Source organism: Bufo bufo, chromosome 10 (assembly GCF_905171765.1).
Source record: "Bufo bufo chromosome 10, aBufBuf1.1, whole genome shotgun sequence".
Taxonomy (NCBI): domain Eukaryota; kingdom Metazoa; phylum Chordata; class Amphibia; order Anura; family Bufonidae; genus Bufo; species Bufo bufo.
Genome location: NC_053398.1, coordinates 2,591,860 through 2,606,397, shown reverse-complemented (window position 1 = coordinate 2,606,397; position 14,538 = coordinate 2,591,860). Strand labels below are relative to the sequence as shown.

General features: G+C 49.4%; 1 protein-coding gene across 1 annotated transcript; it reads right to left on the bottom strand.

Moving 5' to 3' along the window:
* Positions 1–12,892: 12,892 nt before the first annotated feature.
* On the bottom strand, positions 12,893–13,916 carry LOC120980966. The gene is made up of 2 exons (XM_040410377.1): positions 13,139–13,916; positions 12,893–13,100 (listed from the first exon to the last, which is right to left on the bottom strand). The coding sequence occupies exons 1-2, from the start codon at positions 13,893–13,895 to the stop codon at positions 13,063–13,065; spliced, it is 795 nt and encodes a 264-aa protein (XP_040266311.1). The 5' UTR covers positions 13,896–13,916; the 3' UTR covers positions 12,893–13,062.
* Positions 13,917–14,538: the final 622 nt, after the last annotated feature.

Sequence of the window (14,538 nt, the reverse complement as noted above, 5' to 3'; positions counted from 1 at the left end):
ACGATATGAACCAAGAGCCTCCGGCCTCACAGAAGGAGCAGGTACTTCCCTCCTCGGTGTCTGCAGTCTGTTCACATTGCATTCAGGCTACTGTCCATGACAGAAGCCTCTACAATCTGACAGCGGCTCCCAATGCCCCCCATCGACTGGGCATCTGACAGCCACATCTTTACTGGGCTGGGAAGATAGATGCCAGCGGCGGCCGTGTGGGCATCAGGAGCTACGGGGGTGAGTGTAACCAGTATGAGGGGCCTCGGCATTATAGGGGTTGGATAACCCTTTTATAGGGGTTTCTGGGAATTTTGAAGACCCATCCGGAGAGTAAGTCATCAGTTTCAAACCATTATTGGGGGTGCGACTTCCAGTACCCACTCTGATCGGCAGTTTAAAGGGATTGTGGCATTGGGACGAGAGCTGTGTGATACAGTATCAGCAAAGTTATGAGATGTTCCACTGTTGTGGACGTTAGAGAGCCGATGCAAGGAGCAATTCTCCCTTAAAGCTTTGGCACAGCAGAAGAATGCCGTACTTCTAGGTCCCTGATAGGACATCACACAACATCCTATTAGTCGCCAGACTGCAAAACTATGGCTGCGCAGTCTTGAATCTGTATCTCCTGTGGCAGCCGAGCGAGGGTCAGTTCATATTGGAGGCCAGTGCCCGCAGTGTTGTCTTTGGAGCTTGCAGATACCGGGGGTGCAGCGTGTAGTGCTGCAGGATCCACCTCTAGTGTCTTTTAGCTAGCTTAAAGGGGTATTCCCATCTGGGACACTGATGGCATATCGCTAGGATCGAAGGGCGCTATTTCCAAATTTTTTTGGAAGGTGCATAGGTTAGACAGGGAAGTGTGGCTCTGTTCAAAGGGTGTTGCACTTGTGCTGTCAATGTCTTATTTATGCACCCTTTAATAAACTGGGACTAGCGCCCCTCAATCTGCACTCACATACCCAATGTCTGTGTGGGATCCGTTGGAGGAGAGAGCTGCTGTGCCTTCCATCGCTGGCCTGTCGACATGGGTTCAGCAGGCTCCTTCAGGTCAGCTGTGGGGGTGGGCAGGAGGGTGACTTTACCCCTGCAGATCACTCTCAGACAGCATGTGAGCAGTTAAAAAGGACATCCCTGCGTCCGTCCCGGCCCTACGGAGAACAGGGGCCCAGCTGGACTGTCCGGCCTAAAACTGGACCTCTGGCTACTCGCACATTAAGGGTGCGGTCCTCTTAATCAATGTCAGATAGTTGTACTGCTGACACCAGAATAGGACCCCCGAAGGGAAGGTGAGCGCACCATTCACAGCATGCTCGCTGGACTGCTGGAAATAACGTGGTTTCCGGAAGTCCCATAGCTGTGAATTGAGAGCGCACTGCGCATGCACAGCCGGGCTGCTCCTGGCACCTGTTCATATATTGATGGCGTATCTTAGCAATGGCCCAGATGGGAATACCCCTTTAAGCACACGTATCTGCTATAATATCACACAGGATATTTCCCATCACATGATGTCAATTATATATTTTTTTTACTTCTCAAAGCTGGATGAAACCTTAACTGAAGAGGACGTGCAGCTTCTAAATCTGCTGGAAAATGGTATTGAACATAAAGAAAAGAAGAAGAAATCCAAACAACGCAAGACAGATGACAAATGCCTACGGGAAGGAGAAGACGCAGACATATTCAGTGATTCCTCCCGCAGATCCAGGAAGAAGAAAAAAGTGAGGAACAGGGCGGCCATAGAGGGTGATGAGAATCGTCTTCCTCAGGAAGTGAACAAAGCCAACGATTCTCTTCATTCTTCGGACCCGTTTGAGGCACCTCTCAAAATCAAGAGAAAAGAAGTCCAGGCCTCTGCCAACCCTCCAACAAGTATTGAGCTCCATCGACCTGGTGGAAAAACGAAAAAGAAAAGAAACAAGGAGACCACCATTGACCCGACGTGTGAGGCAACATCAAAGAACGATGATGGGACCTCTCAACAGAGAGAAAAACATCAAAGCAACATGGCCATGTATACCGGCACTTCTCCAGGTGCCAACCCCAAGTATATGAATGGCATGTCCGATCACAGCCAAGACCTCTTCATTACTCAGAAGCGGTTTCTGCCATCCCGTGGCAGCAGCGAAGACTCCCCACCCCTCGGGCAGGAGCAAGGCCAGGAGTGGATGAGAAGCCAAAACCCCCTTCACCGGTTTTCCCAGCTCTCCTTCATCACACGCAACAGCGCCAACCGTTCCAGCGCTGGAAGCAATCAGCAGGTAGTCTTAAGCGAGAAGGCAACTCAGACTGACGACGGGTTTACTTACTTGGCCTTGATGAGCTTCATCAAGAAAGTCAAAGTGCTGGAACCTTGCTCAGCAGAGGCCATTGATCTCTCTCTACCCTCTCGAGTTAGAGCCAAGATGGACGTCAGCCCAAGTAATGAGGTCATCCTGGTCAAGTCTCAGTCTCCTCCCCTTGCTTCCAGAAGAAGGAATATTAAATTTTGCTTCAGTCCCTTGCAAACCGCTGCGGAAACCAAGTTTGTCCAGACGATGCTGAATGCCTCCTACTTCTTCAAAGGTAAAGGAGATCCTGGCGAGGCCACCCCGATCACTCCATTGCTTAAAATGAAGGAGAAACCCAGGAAAAAGTCAAAGAAATCGGGCGTTCACACCAAAAAAAACATACGGCATTGACAATGAGAATGTTTTATTGTTATGTTACATCAAATGCATTCAACATGTTGCAAAAATTAGCCAGAAATGTCACCACGGAGCCTCCAGTGGCCGCGGCGATCCAGTTTGTTGTTTATTCCAGTTATGAGGAGATGTCGTTTTTTATGGACACATGATGCTTGCAGCTTTAGGCGAGGGCATTAATGTCGCGCCACCATTTCAATAACGGTAGTCTATGGTGTCGTACTGCGACAGTCGCAGAAAAATCCATCTTGAATAGGTTTTGTGCGACTGTCGTGTCGCAGTGCGTTGCAGTGCGACACCATAGACTACCATTATGGAAATGGTGGCGCGACATTGGTGTGACTAAATGTCTTCATGTAGGCCTAGCCTTACACCACAGTGTTTGTATTTTTATACATTTTAAAGGAATAAACCACTTCTCCTCAGAGGCTGCCGTCCTAAATGTGGGAAAGTGACTGGGCGCGCTTCACGGAGAGGCGCCATGATGGGTTTTATAGAATCACTTTCTGCAAAAATCAGAAAAGTTATATTTTCTGCAGTTACATTTGGCACATACATTCATTTACACTACAAGCAGTAAGGAGAGGAGTGCAGTAATGTCGTAGTTAAAGGGGTCATCCAAGACTATTAAATGCCCCCTCCCCCATACACCGGGCCCCTCACACTAAATATGCTTACCGGGCCCCCCCGAGCTGCTCCTGGTCCCCGCACCACCGCAGCAGCTTCTCCCGGTGACAGGGACGAGCCTCCCTGGTGTCACCAGCGATGCTAGGGTGGCTCGTCTCCGTCCCCGCCTGCCATTGGCTGCCCCCCCCCCGACACTGGATGTTTTCACCCACACACGGAGAGAAGCAGCAGCGGCGGTGCGGGGAGCCACGTAAGTATATTCATTGGGGGGGGGGGGCGCATTTTATAGTCTTGGATAACCCCTTTAATTAAAGGGGTGTTCCCATCCGGGACACTGATGGTAGCTCATATGTCATCAGTGTCGATAGGTGCGGGTCTGACCTCTGTGACCTACTCCCATCTCTAGAACAGGGACCCCGAAGTCAAGGTGAGCACGACGTGCGCTCTCCATTCACTGCTATGGGAGTTGTGAGTGCGCTCACAGGTTCCATAGCGGGGCTGGAGATAGCGGAGCATGCTCACTTGCCTATTTTTAGAACTCGTATAGTGGAGAAAGGAGGGTGACTGCGCATGCGCGCTGTTCTCACCTTCAATCCGGGGGTTCTGTTCTGGAGATAGGAGAGGGTCCCAGAGGTCAGACCCATCTGACAACGATGGCACATCCTAGCCAGGGTTGCCAACCCTCCTTAAAAAAAATTCTGGACAACTGAACCAAAATTCACAGACAGCCCAAAACTTTTACGGACATACACCCCACCCCTTCTTAGAGGACACTCCTCCCCTTTCCATGCCCTCAAAATGCCCTTGAATCAAAAACACCCCAGAATAAAAAGGATTTCCCAGTAGTTAAAATTAAATATGGCAGCAGCATATGGAAAAAAATCTACAATTTTCAGCTGTTCCATCCCCGTCACTCGCCTGTTTATATGGCGGCAGTGATGGTGATGTGCAGGTGTATGGCATGTGACCACTGCAGCCAGTCCACAGCATTAGACCACTGATAGGTGGTTGGCTGCAGCAGTAACATGCCAAGTACCTGAAAGTCCTTGCGGCTGTCTGTAGTTTACATTGCCCACTATAGTGCCCCTAGTAGTTTAGATAGACCCCTATACGGACTGTCCGTGAATCTACGGACAGTTGGCAACCCTGATCCTCGAGATCTACCATCAGTGTCCTAAAGGGATTCTGTACCTTTTTATTACTGATCTATCCTTTGCATAGATCATCAGCATCTGATCAGCGAGGGTATGACAGCCAGGACTCTCGCTTCAGCTGTTCGAGAAGGCAGCGGCGCTTGCAGGAGCGCTGCGGACTTCGTGCTCTTTCCCGCAGGCCCAGTGACATCACAACTACTATCAGCAGCTCAGCCCCATTGAAGTTAACCCCGTCCAAAGGATAGATCATCAGTAATAAAAAGGTACAGAACCCCATTAAGGGTTAATACAGTGTAATTAGCAGCGTCATTATGTAAGGTAATATTAGTAATTATTTATGAAATGACCAATAGACCAGGATGACCCCTTCTTCATATAATCAGCGGTGCCCACATCAGCGGATCAGCCGTTGCTCTTCTGGTACCTGGAAGGATATAGAAGGAGCTTTGGAGATTGTGAAATTTCCTGCCGTTTCTCATTGTTTGTGCCAAATAAGCCGACTTCCCGGGTCAGAGCTGTCCTGCTGAGGGCTGGGGGGGTCTAGTCTGGGATCTGCATTATTTAGGGGGTTTGGTCTGAAGTCTGTACTATTCAGGGGGTCTGGTCTGGGGTCTGTATTATTTTAGAGGTCTGGTCTGGGGTCTGTATTATTCTGGGGTGTCTATTATTTTGAGGTCTTTATTATTAAGGGAATCTGGTCTGGTGTCTGCATTATTTAGGGGGTCTGGTCTGGGATCTGTATTATTTTAGGGGTCTGGTCTGGGGTTTGCATTATTTAGGTGGTCTGGAGTCTGTATTATTCAGGGGGTCTGGTCTGGGGTCAGTATTATTTTGGGGGTCTGGTCTTGGGTCTGTATTAATCAAGGGATCTGGTCTGGGGTCTGAATTATTTTGGGGGTCTGGTCTGGGGTCTGCATTATTCAAGGGGTCTGGGGTCTGTATTATTTTGGGGGTCTGGTCTGGGGTCTGCATTATTCAGGGGGTCTGGTCTGGGGTTTGTATTATTAAGGGGTCTGGTCTTGGAGTCTGTATTATTCAGGGGGCCTGGTCTGGGGTCTGCAATATTTAGGGGGTTTGGTCTGGAGTCTGTATTCTTCAGGGGTCTGGTCTGGAGTCTATATTATTTAGGGGGGTCTGGTCTGGGGTCTGTATTATTCAGGGGTCTGGTCTGGGGTCTGTATTATTCTGGGGTCTGTATTATTCAGGGGGTCTGGTCTGGAGTCTGTATTATTTAGGGGGTTTGGTCTGGAGTCTGTATTCTTCAGGGGGTCTGGTCTGGAGTCTATATTATTTAGGGGGGTCTGGTCTGGAGTCTGTATTATTCAGGGGTCTGGTCTGGGGTCTGTATTATTCAGGGGTCTGGTCTGGAGTCTGTATTATTCAGGGGGTCTGGTCTGGGGTCTGTATTCTTCAGGGGGTCTGGTCTGGAGTCTATATTATTTAGGGGGGTCTGGTCTGGAGTCTGTATTATTCAGGGGTCTGGTCTGGGGTCTGTATTATTCAGGGGGTCTGGTCTGGAGTCTGTATTATTTAGGGGGTTTGGTCTGGAGTCTGTATTCTTCAGGGGGTCTGGTCTGGAGTCTGTATTCTTCAGGGGGTCTGGTCTGGAGTCTATATTATTTAGGGGGGTCTGGTCTGGAGTCTGTATTATTCAGGGGTCTGGTCTGGGGTCTGTATTATTCAGGGGTCTGGTCTGGAGTCTGTATTATTCAGGGGGTCTGGTCTGGGGTCTGTATTCTTCAGGGGGTCTGGTCTGGAGTCTGCATTATTTAGGGGGTCTGGTCTGGAGTCTGTATTATTCAGGGGGCCTGGTCTGGAGTCTGTATTATTCAGGGGGTCTGGTCTGGGGTCTGTATTCTTCAGGGGGTCTGGTCTGGGGTCTGTATTCTTCAGGGGGTCTGTATTCTTCAGGGGGTCTGGTCTGGGGTCTGTATTCTTCAGGGGGTCTGGTCTGGGGTCTGTATTATTTTGGGGGTCTGGTCTGGGGTCTGTATTCTTCAGGGGTCTGGTCTGGGGTCTGTATTCTTCAGGGGGTCTGGTCTGGGGTCTGTATTCATTTTGGAGTATCCTCAATCCATATTTGCAGTATTTAGAGTTCCAGTGCGATGTTGGGGCATGAGGGCAGTAATTTAGCCTCTTTTATACTTGCCAACAGACCTGATATTTCTGGGACAGTCCTTTAAACTGGACCACAATAGGATGGGGGTTCTCCAAACCTTGCCCAAAGGCGGGCAGTTTGGGGGTGTTCCTGGGGTTGAGGCATTCAGGTTCCTATTTTGGCTGTAAATGTAAGTATGGCTGCTCTGTGCGTTTCTAGTGACCAGTTAACGTTAGATGACACAATAGCCCCCCTAATAGCTTTAGACCAGGATGGTCACCCACCCATAGCCCCATATGCCTTTCAGAAGCCTGAGAAAGCTGGGTGTCGGAGTGGAATGGGAGCAGTGAGAGCCGTCACCCAGAAACAGCAAGGCCTGGAAGCATCACCCGCGGGTGTGACCGTATGGTGAAAGGGGGGCATCTGCCCATGGCTCGAGGGGCTGACACCCAGCATGGCGCAGACCCTTCTTCTGCAGATCAATCAGATTCTTCTTGTATTAGGGATCAGTGATCCCACTGAATTTCATTAGATTCCTTCAGGAACATTACTTCCACGATAATCCTTTAATTCGTCTCGGAGCAGCGCAGTGTTTAATCTCCCGTGTTTCTGAAAGTTGCAGTTATCTGATGACGATTATTCATGTAAACAGCTGACAACGCTGCAGCTGGAAAGACTAAACGGCGCGCGGCGAGGGAGATCTCTCCGGGGTCGTGTCAGCTGCATGTACCACCCCGTGTGTTATATCCACCCTCCTCTTATATGTCCAGATGTGTACAGCACTGTAAAGGGGCTATCATTGGGGTCTGTTCGTAGGGACCCCCGGAAATTGCTAGAATGAGGGTTGCTATGTCAGTCCACCATTCCATTTACTTCTATGGGGCTAACGTAGACAGCTTTCCATGGAAGTGAATGGAGACGTAGACTGACGTGTGCATTAGCCGCAGGCTGTCAGGACATGCTGGGAGTTGTAGTTTTGCAATAGCTGGGAGACCCACAGACCATTGCTGTGGTTAGAAAATCATTAGAAGACAGCGCTTTGGTGACATCTGCATCAATGAGAATTGCCATCTGCAGAAGCAGGAAGGATATTGATTAGTGCAGATTATTGATGGTGCCCATTGATTAGATAGGAGGACTATTCTTCGTGTGACCACTGGGTGGCCCCGGCGTCACGCAGTCCGGGTATACACTGAGTATTCTGCGCTTTGCTCCCGGCTGTATTCTGCTCTTACAAATTTGGAATTATTTAGATGCCACTCACTCGAAAAAACTCTAGTTGTCTGTATAAAGTCTTATTGGTTCAATATGGCGGTCAGCACGGTGTGAACTCCGCTTCCATCCAGCTTTCCCCAGACCCTGAACAGAATGTGAAGCTGCATTGTGACTTGATGTAAAGGTGTTGGCCAAATGATGGAGTCTTATGGCTTCAGCTTTTATGGCCGCCTGGCGCTCAAGCCTCCGGTCAGGGGGCAGACAGCGGTGGATCCTCACCCATGTGCCTGCACCGACTACAAGCTCCTCCTGGGCATCTCCAACAGGAACGCAGTTTACATATTTGTGCACACTCATCTGCAGCGTCCATCACCATCCTGACCGAGGTTATATCCTATTATCCGCAGGCACCGGTGGTGGCATTAACAGAGGCGCACATACCCATATACATGAGGTGGCATGTCACATATTAATCAGGGACAATGGTAACTCATAGCAACGGAACACTCACCAGACATAATTGTATAAAAGGATACATGTTTCTTTGGGAAAGGGGGGGTCTCTCATGCCCCTAATGAGAGGCATGGGCACATGTGGCACTTACTGTATTCAGAATACCTTGGTCATACCATCACCCTGGGTATATCTGCAGTACACCATTAACAATAGTCCTGGTAGTGCCAACCACACGCCCCTATTGTTAATTTCCAAGAAGCCTTAACAGTCCCAGCCTTTTTTCATGGTACCAGACCCCTAGGAATGCCCATGCCAGCTTTACTGGGCAGTGCCAGTCTCATTGCAATGCTTATCGTTAGCTTCATAGTTATGCCCATAATGCCAACGTATTACTCCCAGTATTGTTGCCATGCTGGAGCCTCAATAATGCCCCTGGTAAGTGCAGAAAGCTGCCCCCTGCTGTTAGGGTGGCGAAATGCCCCCCCCCCTGGTCATAGGCAGTGCCCCCTGAATACAGACCCGCCATGTGATTTATTTCAATTACACAAAGTAAAACTGTTATTAGAGAAAATAAAATCTCCTGCTGGTAATTAAACGTCTGTGACGCCGATACGTTATTCCCCGGAAAGACGGAGAAATAATCCATTAAGATGAATGAAGCCGCTTTGGTATTGAAGATCTGAGGGCAGTAGTCAATACTGCTATATCACTGCTGCCATTAAAGCTCCTGAGGGGGGATACCCCGTGTGATCCGGTGCGTGGCGCGGTCGATTGAGTGGTCAGCATAAACGAGGCATTAATAATGTATTACAGTCAGGGAGCGCCCGGGGAGTGCTTCATAGGCCTCGCCATGTCCTGAGACACGGTCGCAGAGAGGACGCACAGCCACGGCCCGCAGTGATGAATTACCAGCGACTCTTATACTCTGCATTAGTTTCAAATATCTGCTTGCTGTCAGTAAATGGGAACATTCTTGCTTGCACTGCATCTCACAGCTGAGGGTTTGCTACAGTTGCGTCACTAAACTGGAGAAGTACTACTTTGCAGAGCTACACGGCATCAGTTTACCATGGGCTCATAGTCATCTGTAAGATAAAACAGCCTGGACTCCAAACTGATACGCATTAATTTCTTAACGATAATTTGTTTTCCCTTAGTCCTAACAGCAGCACATGTGGGGTTTATCTGCCCCAGTGAAACTGGTAGGACAGACGGAATATTTAATGAAGTAAAGTAATCAAATAAATCCACTACCTCACTATAAGAGGCCAAACCCCCCATACATCAGTGTGTCATAACAAGAAACTCTCAAAAAAACAAAGGGAGGGCTATTTGTGTGCTGCTGTTAGGACTAAGGGAAAACAAATTATCGTTAAGAAATTAACGCTTCCCTTACGTCCTAACCAGCAGCACATGTGGGGACTTAGCAAGAAGTTATCCTAAAGGGTAGGGACTTCAATGCTGAATGGAACTCAAAACAGACCGCCCAAAGGCAGTGTCTTCTGAACCCCTGAGGTTGAGTCTATAATGGCTCACAAAGGTAGAATGTGAGCTCCAGGAGGCCGCGGAACAAATCTGTTCCAGAGGAATAAGAGACCTTTCGGCCCAACTAGTAGAGACTGCTCGGGTGGAGTGAGCAGTGACAAAGGCAGGAGGAGGTCTATTCTGGGAAGCGAAAGATTCTCTGATGGCCTCTCTGAACCATCTACTTAGAGTAGGCTTAGAGGCCTTCTTCCCTTTATTCCTGCCAAAGAACAGGATAAGAAGATTCTCTGATGGCCTCTGATCCATCTACTTAGAGTAGGCTTAGAGGCCTTCTTCCCTTTATTCCTGCCAAAGAACAGGATAAGAAGATTCTCTGACCTTCTGAACTCCTGGGATCTCTCAATGTAGATTCTCAAACATCTGGCCACATCCAGAGTATGGAGGGAACTTTCTTCTGCAGAGGAAGAAGAGGAACATAACACAGGCAAAGACACAACTTGATTAATGTTGTGCACAGAGGGCACCTTAGGCAAAAAGGTGGGTAAAAAACGTAAAAGGACTCTGTCCGGTAAAAATAAAGTGTATGGCTCATACGCCGAAAAAGCCTGAAGCTCTGAAATGCGTTTGGCCGAAGTTACGGCCAACAAAAAGGTTACCTTCCAGGATAAAAACTTAAAGTCCACTTCTTCCAAGGGTTCAAAGGGGGGACCACTCAACCCTTTAAGCACCATTGAGAGATCCCACTGCGGTATAGGTCTTGAAATGCTAGGCTTAAGACGTACGGCTCCTTTAAGGAACCTCTTAATCAGAGGGTCTTGATGTAAAGATCTGCCAAAGGCGGCTGACAGAGCAGAGATCTGTACCTTAAGTGTAGAAGGGCTGAGGCCCTTATCTAGTCCATCCTGCATGAACTGGAGAATAGCAGATACTGGAGGATCCTGAGATGGTACTTGATGAGATGCACACCATAGAAGAAAAATGCGCTTTACTCTGGCGTAGGCCTTGACAGTCGCAGGAGCTCTGGAATGAGACATCGTTCTTAAGACCACTGCTGATAGTCCTTCAGGCTCTAGAAGGGACTCATCAATCTCCAGGCTGTCAGATTGAGTCTGGATGGATCCAGGCAGAGCTGAGTGCCCCGGGACACCAGGTTCTGCATTGGGGGAAGCTTCCAATATTGCCCTCGGCTCATCTGCATGAGCAGGGTAAACCAAGACCTCCTGGGCCATAATGGAATCACGGCTATTACTGAGGCTTGGTCCTGCCGAATCTTCATCAATACCCTGGGAATCATGGCGATGGGAGGAAAGATGTAGGCCAGCCTGAACTCCATGGAATTGACAGAGCATCTACTGCCAAGGGATTGTCCTCCCGATACAGGGAACAGAACTTTTCCACTTTCGCATTGAATCTTGTCGCCATGAGATCTATGTCTGGGCGACCCCACCGGAGAGTGATCTGATGAAAGATCTCCTGGTTCAGAGACATTTCTCCCAGAGCTGGGACTCCTCTGCTGAGCTGGTCCGCAACCACATTCAGGGACCCCCGAATGTGGACTGCTGAAAAGTGGGAAACATTCTGCTCTGCCCAAGACAGAATTAGACCTACTTCTGAGAGTAGACTCTGAGACCTGGTGCCTCCCTGTCTGTTGATGTAGGATACCGCAGTAGAATTGTCCGAGCGAACCCTTACAGCCTTGTTTCTGATAAGGGGGAAAAAATGAAAGAGAGCCATCCGGATTGCTCTGAGTTCTCTCAGATTGGATGACATCAAACGCTCTTGAGGGCTCCAGGATCCTTGACGTTCCTCTAGATGGGCACCCCAGCCTAGAAGGGATGCATCTGTCGTCAACAGGATCCAACAAGGTTGGATCAAGGACCTCCCATCTTTGACCCGTTTCCACCACTTCAGTGAGCGGCGAGCTTGAGATGACAGGGAGCACTTTGTCTCTAGCCCTCTGGGAGTTCGATCCCATAGACTCAGAACTTCCGCTTGAAGAGGGCGAATATGCCACAAGGCCCAAGGAACCGCATCCACGGCTGCTGACATTAGGCCTAACATCCTCATCAATACTCTGATAGTTACCCGGCGGGAAACCATGAGTTGATCTGCAGTCTTGGAAATGCGTGACTTCCTTTCCGGAGAAAGGTAGAGCGTCATGTTGGCAGAATCTATTATGAACCCTAGAAACCTCCTGGTAGTGGAGGGAGAAATCTCTGACTTCTGCCAATTGATAATCCAGCCCAAGCGCTGGAGGAAGGACTGAGCCTGCAGCAGATGAAGATGAAGCGTCTCTACCGAGTGGGCTTTTAGAAGCCAATCGTCCAGATATGGAATGATCTCCAGGCCTCTCAATCTGAGGGGAGCTACTACAGCTATTACCACTTTGGTGAAGATGTAGGGCGCGGTTGTGATGCCGAAGGGAAGCGCGGCAAACTGAAAATGTTTCACTGTCCCCCTGAGACTCACTGCCACTCGTAGATACTTCCTGTGGGCCTGGCACACGGGGATGTGGAGATAGGCATCCCTTAGATCCAGTGTAACCATCAGGTCCCCTGGGCTCAGGATGCTGATTACCGATTTGATGGTTTCCATCCGGAACCGCCTTTTCTTTATGAATCGGTTGAGGTAGCGGAGATCTATGATCATGCGTCAACCTCCTGTGGCTTTGGGAACAAGGAAAACTGGCGAATAAACGCCGGATCCAATCTCTTCTGGAGGAACCTCCTCCAAGGCCCCTTTCCGCCTGTATTCCAGTATAGACTCCTCCAACACCGCTTGCTTCTCGCGGGGAAGTCATCTTGTCGAAACAAATTTTTATGGGGGAACAGATAAAAATTCTATCCTGTACCCTGTCCTTATTATATTCAGGACCCAGGGATCTGGAACAAACTCTGTCCAGGTATTTAGAAAAAAAAATTTATGACTGGATCTGACGGAAGGGGAGGGCCGTCACTGGTCGGCTTTATTGTTTTTGTTCCCACCGGAACGACATGATCCTCCCCTCCTGGACCCACGGCCTCGCTGAGGCCTGGATTGGCCCTGAAAGGGTCTGGACCCTCTACCGTGCCTACCCCTACCCCTAGGGGTTTGAGGGAGGCATTTACCTTTTTTATCGGCAAGACCCTCCATAATGCGGTCCAGTTCAGCCCCAAAAAGCCTTCCTGGCTCGTAAGGAAGGCTGCATAAATTATACTTGGAGGCATTATCTGCCACCCAAGGTTTTAGCCATAGTGGCCTCCTACCCGCTGAAGAGAGGGCCATAGCCTTAGAGGCTAATTTTAACTGCTGTGGGCCGGAGTCACACAGAAATTCCACGGCAAGTAGAATGGACTTAAACTGCGCCAGGATGTCATCACGGGATATGCCAGAGTCGATATCCGACTGCACCTGTTGGAGGCGTCTTTGGAGGAAGACGGCTACCTCCGTAGAGGATATAGCCACAGATGCAGCAGCAGCAGCGGTGGAGTAAGACCTTCTCAAGGTGCATTCTACCCGCCTGTCCATCGGGTCCTGTAAGTTGGAGCCGTCATCAGCCGGGACAAGGGTCCTCTTAGACAATTTTGCAATTGCCAAATCAACTTTGGGCACAGTGCCCCACTGGTCTAATTGGGATGTCACAATCGGGAACATGGGCTTGAAGCGCTTTGAGATGACCGATGCTTTCTCAGGATGCTTCCATTCTAGTTTCATTAACCGAGACAGAGTCTCGTCCACTTTGAAGGCCCTTGGCCCCCTAGAGGTGGACTCTGAAGCTTCCCCGGGATCAACATCCTGGTCCCCCGACCGGATGGATCTAAGTAACCTCTGGGTCTTCTCTACAGGAAAGAAGTACCTTACAGCCTCTTCTTCCTCCCCGCTAGACTCAGAGGAATGGACTTCGTCCACGGTATGGTAGGCTTCCTCCTGCATAGGAGTGGGTCTCAGAGGAGATCGGACACTGGGTCTTCTGGATGACACGGAATCCCTTAGGGTGTTCATTGAGGACTCCACAAAGTCCTTTACCCAGACTACTACGTCCCGTATGGTAGGCTCCGTATCAGGAGGCAGAGGAGGAGGACGGCAAGAGGGACACCTATTAAATTCATAGGAGTCTGCTAGAGGGGTGTCACAATCCCTACACGCCAAATGCTTGCGCTTGGATGACGTCTTGCGCCCAGACCGATCCCCATCAACGGCAGAGGACATTATCTGCAGAGAAAAAGTTATAATGAATGAACAAGGTCTATTCATTAGATAAACAAAGAAGCAGCAAACCTACCAGGAACAGGAAAGCTGGTAACTAAAGTACTTTGCCTCAGTAACCAACCCAAGGCTGCAAACAGCACAGCCTGGAAGTACTGGAGGCTTTATATATTCAAATTTGGCGCCCAAAAGTGATGTCAGACGGCAGGTTTGAACAAACTTTAATCATTGCTGTTCACCGACAGACCACCAGAGGGCGCTGGCACACAAGCTACCGCAGGTGAAAAGAGGAAGCCAAACAGGAAGCTGAATACAGGAGCTCCGTGCCTAGGACAGGAGCTTGCCTGCCTCCACCACGCCGCCGCACGGCAGAACCAGCTTCCATCAGATAAGCTGCAACCCTGAAAGAAAAACACAAGGTTAGCATGTAATCTAAGAGTACGGCAGCCAAATGGCTGCCCCCGTCTGTCCTGCAATCCCAAGGACAGAAAAACACACACTGATGTATGGGGGGTTTGGCCTCTTATAGTGAGGTAATGGGGGCGTGGATTTATTAGATTACTTTACTTCATTAAATATTCCGTCTGTCCTACCAGTTTCACTGGGGCGGATAAACCCCACATGTGCTGCTGGTTAGGACGTAAGG

Excerpts from the sequence above, each read along its gene's own strand:
- LOC120980966 (XM_040410377.1), bottom strand. The coding sequence starts at position 13,895 with ATGTCCTCTGCCGTTGATGGGGATCGGTCTGGGCGCAAGACGTCATCC. Across the intron at positions 13,101-13,138 it reads TGCATCTGTGGCTATATCCT|CAGGTGCAGTCGGATATCGA; the intron begins CTACGGAGGTAG and ends AGACGCCTCCAA.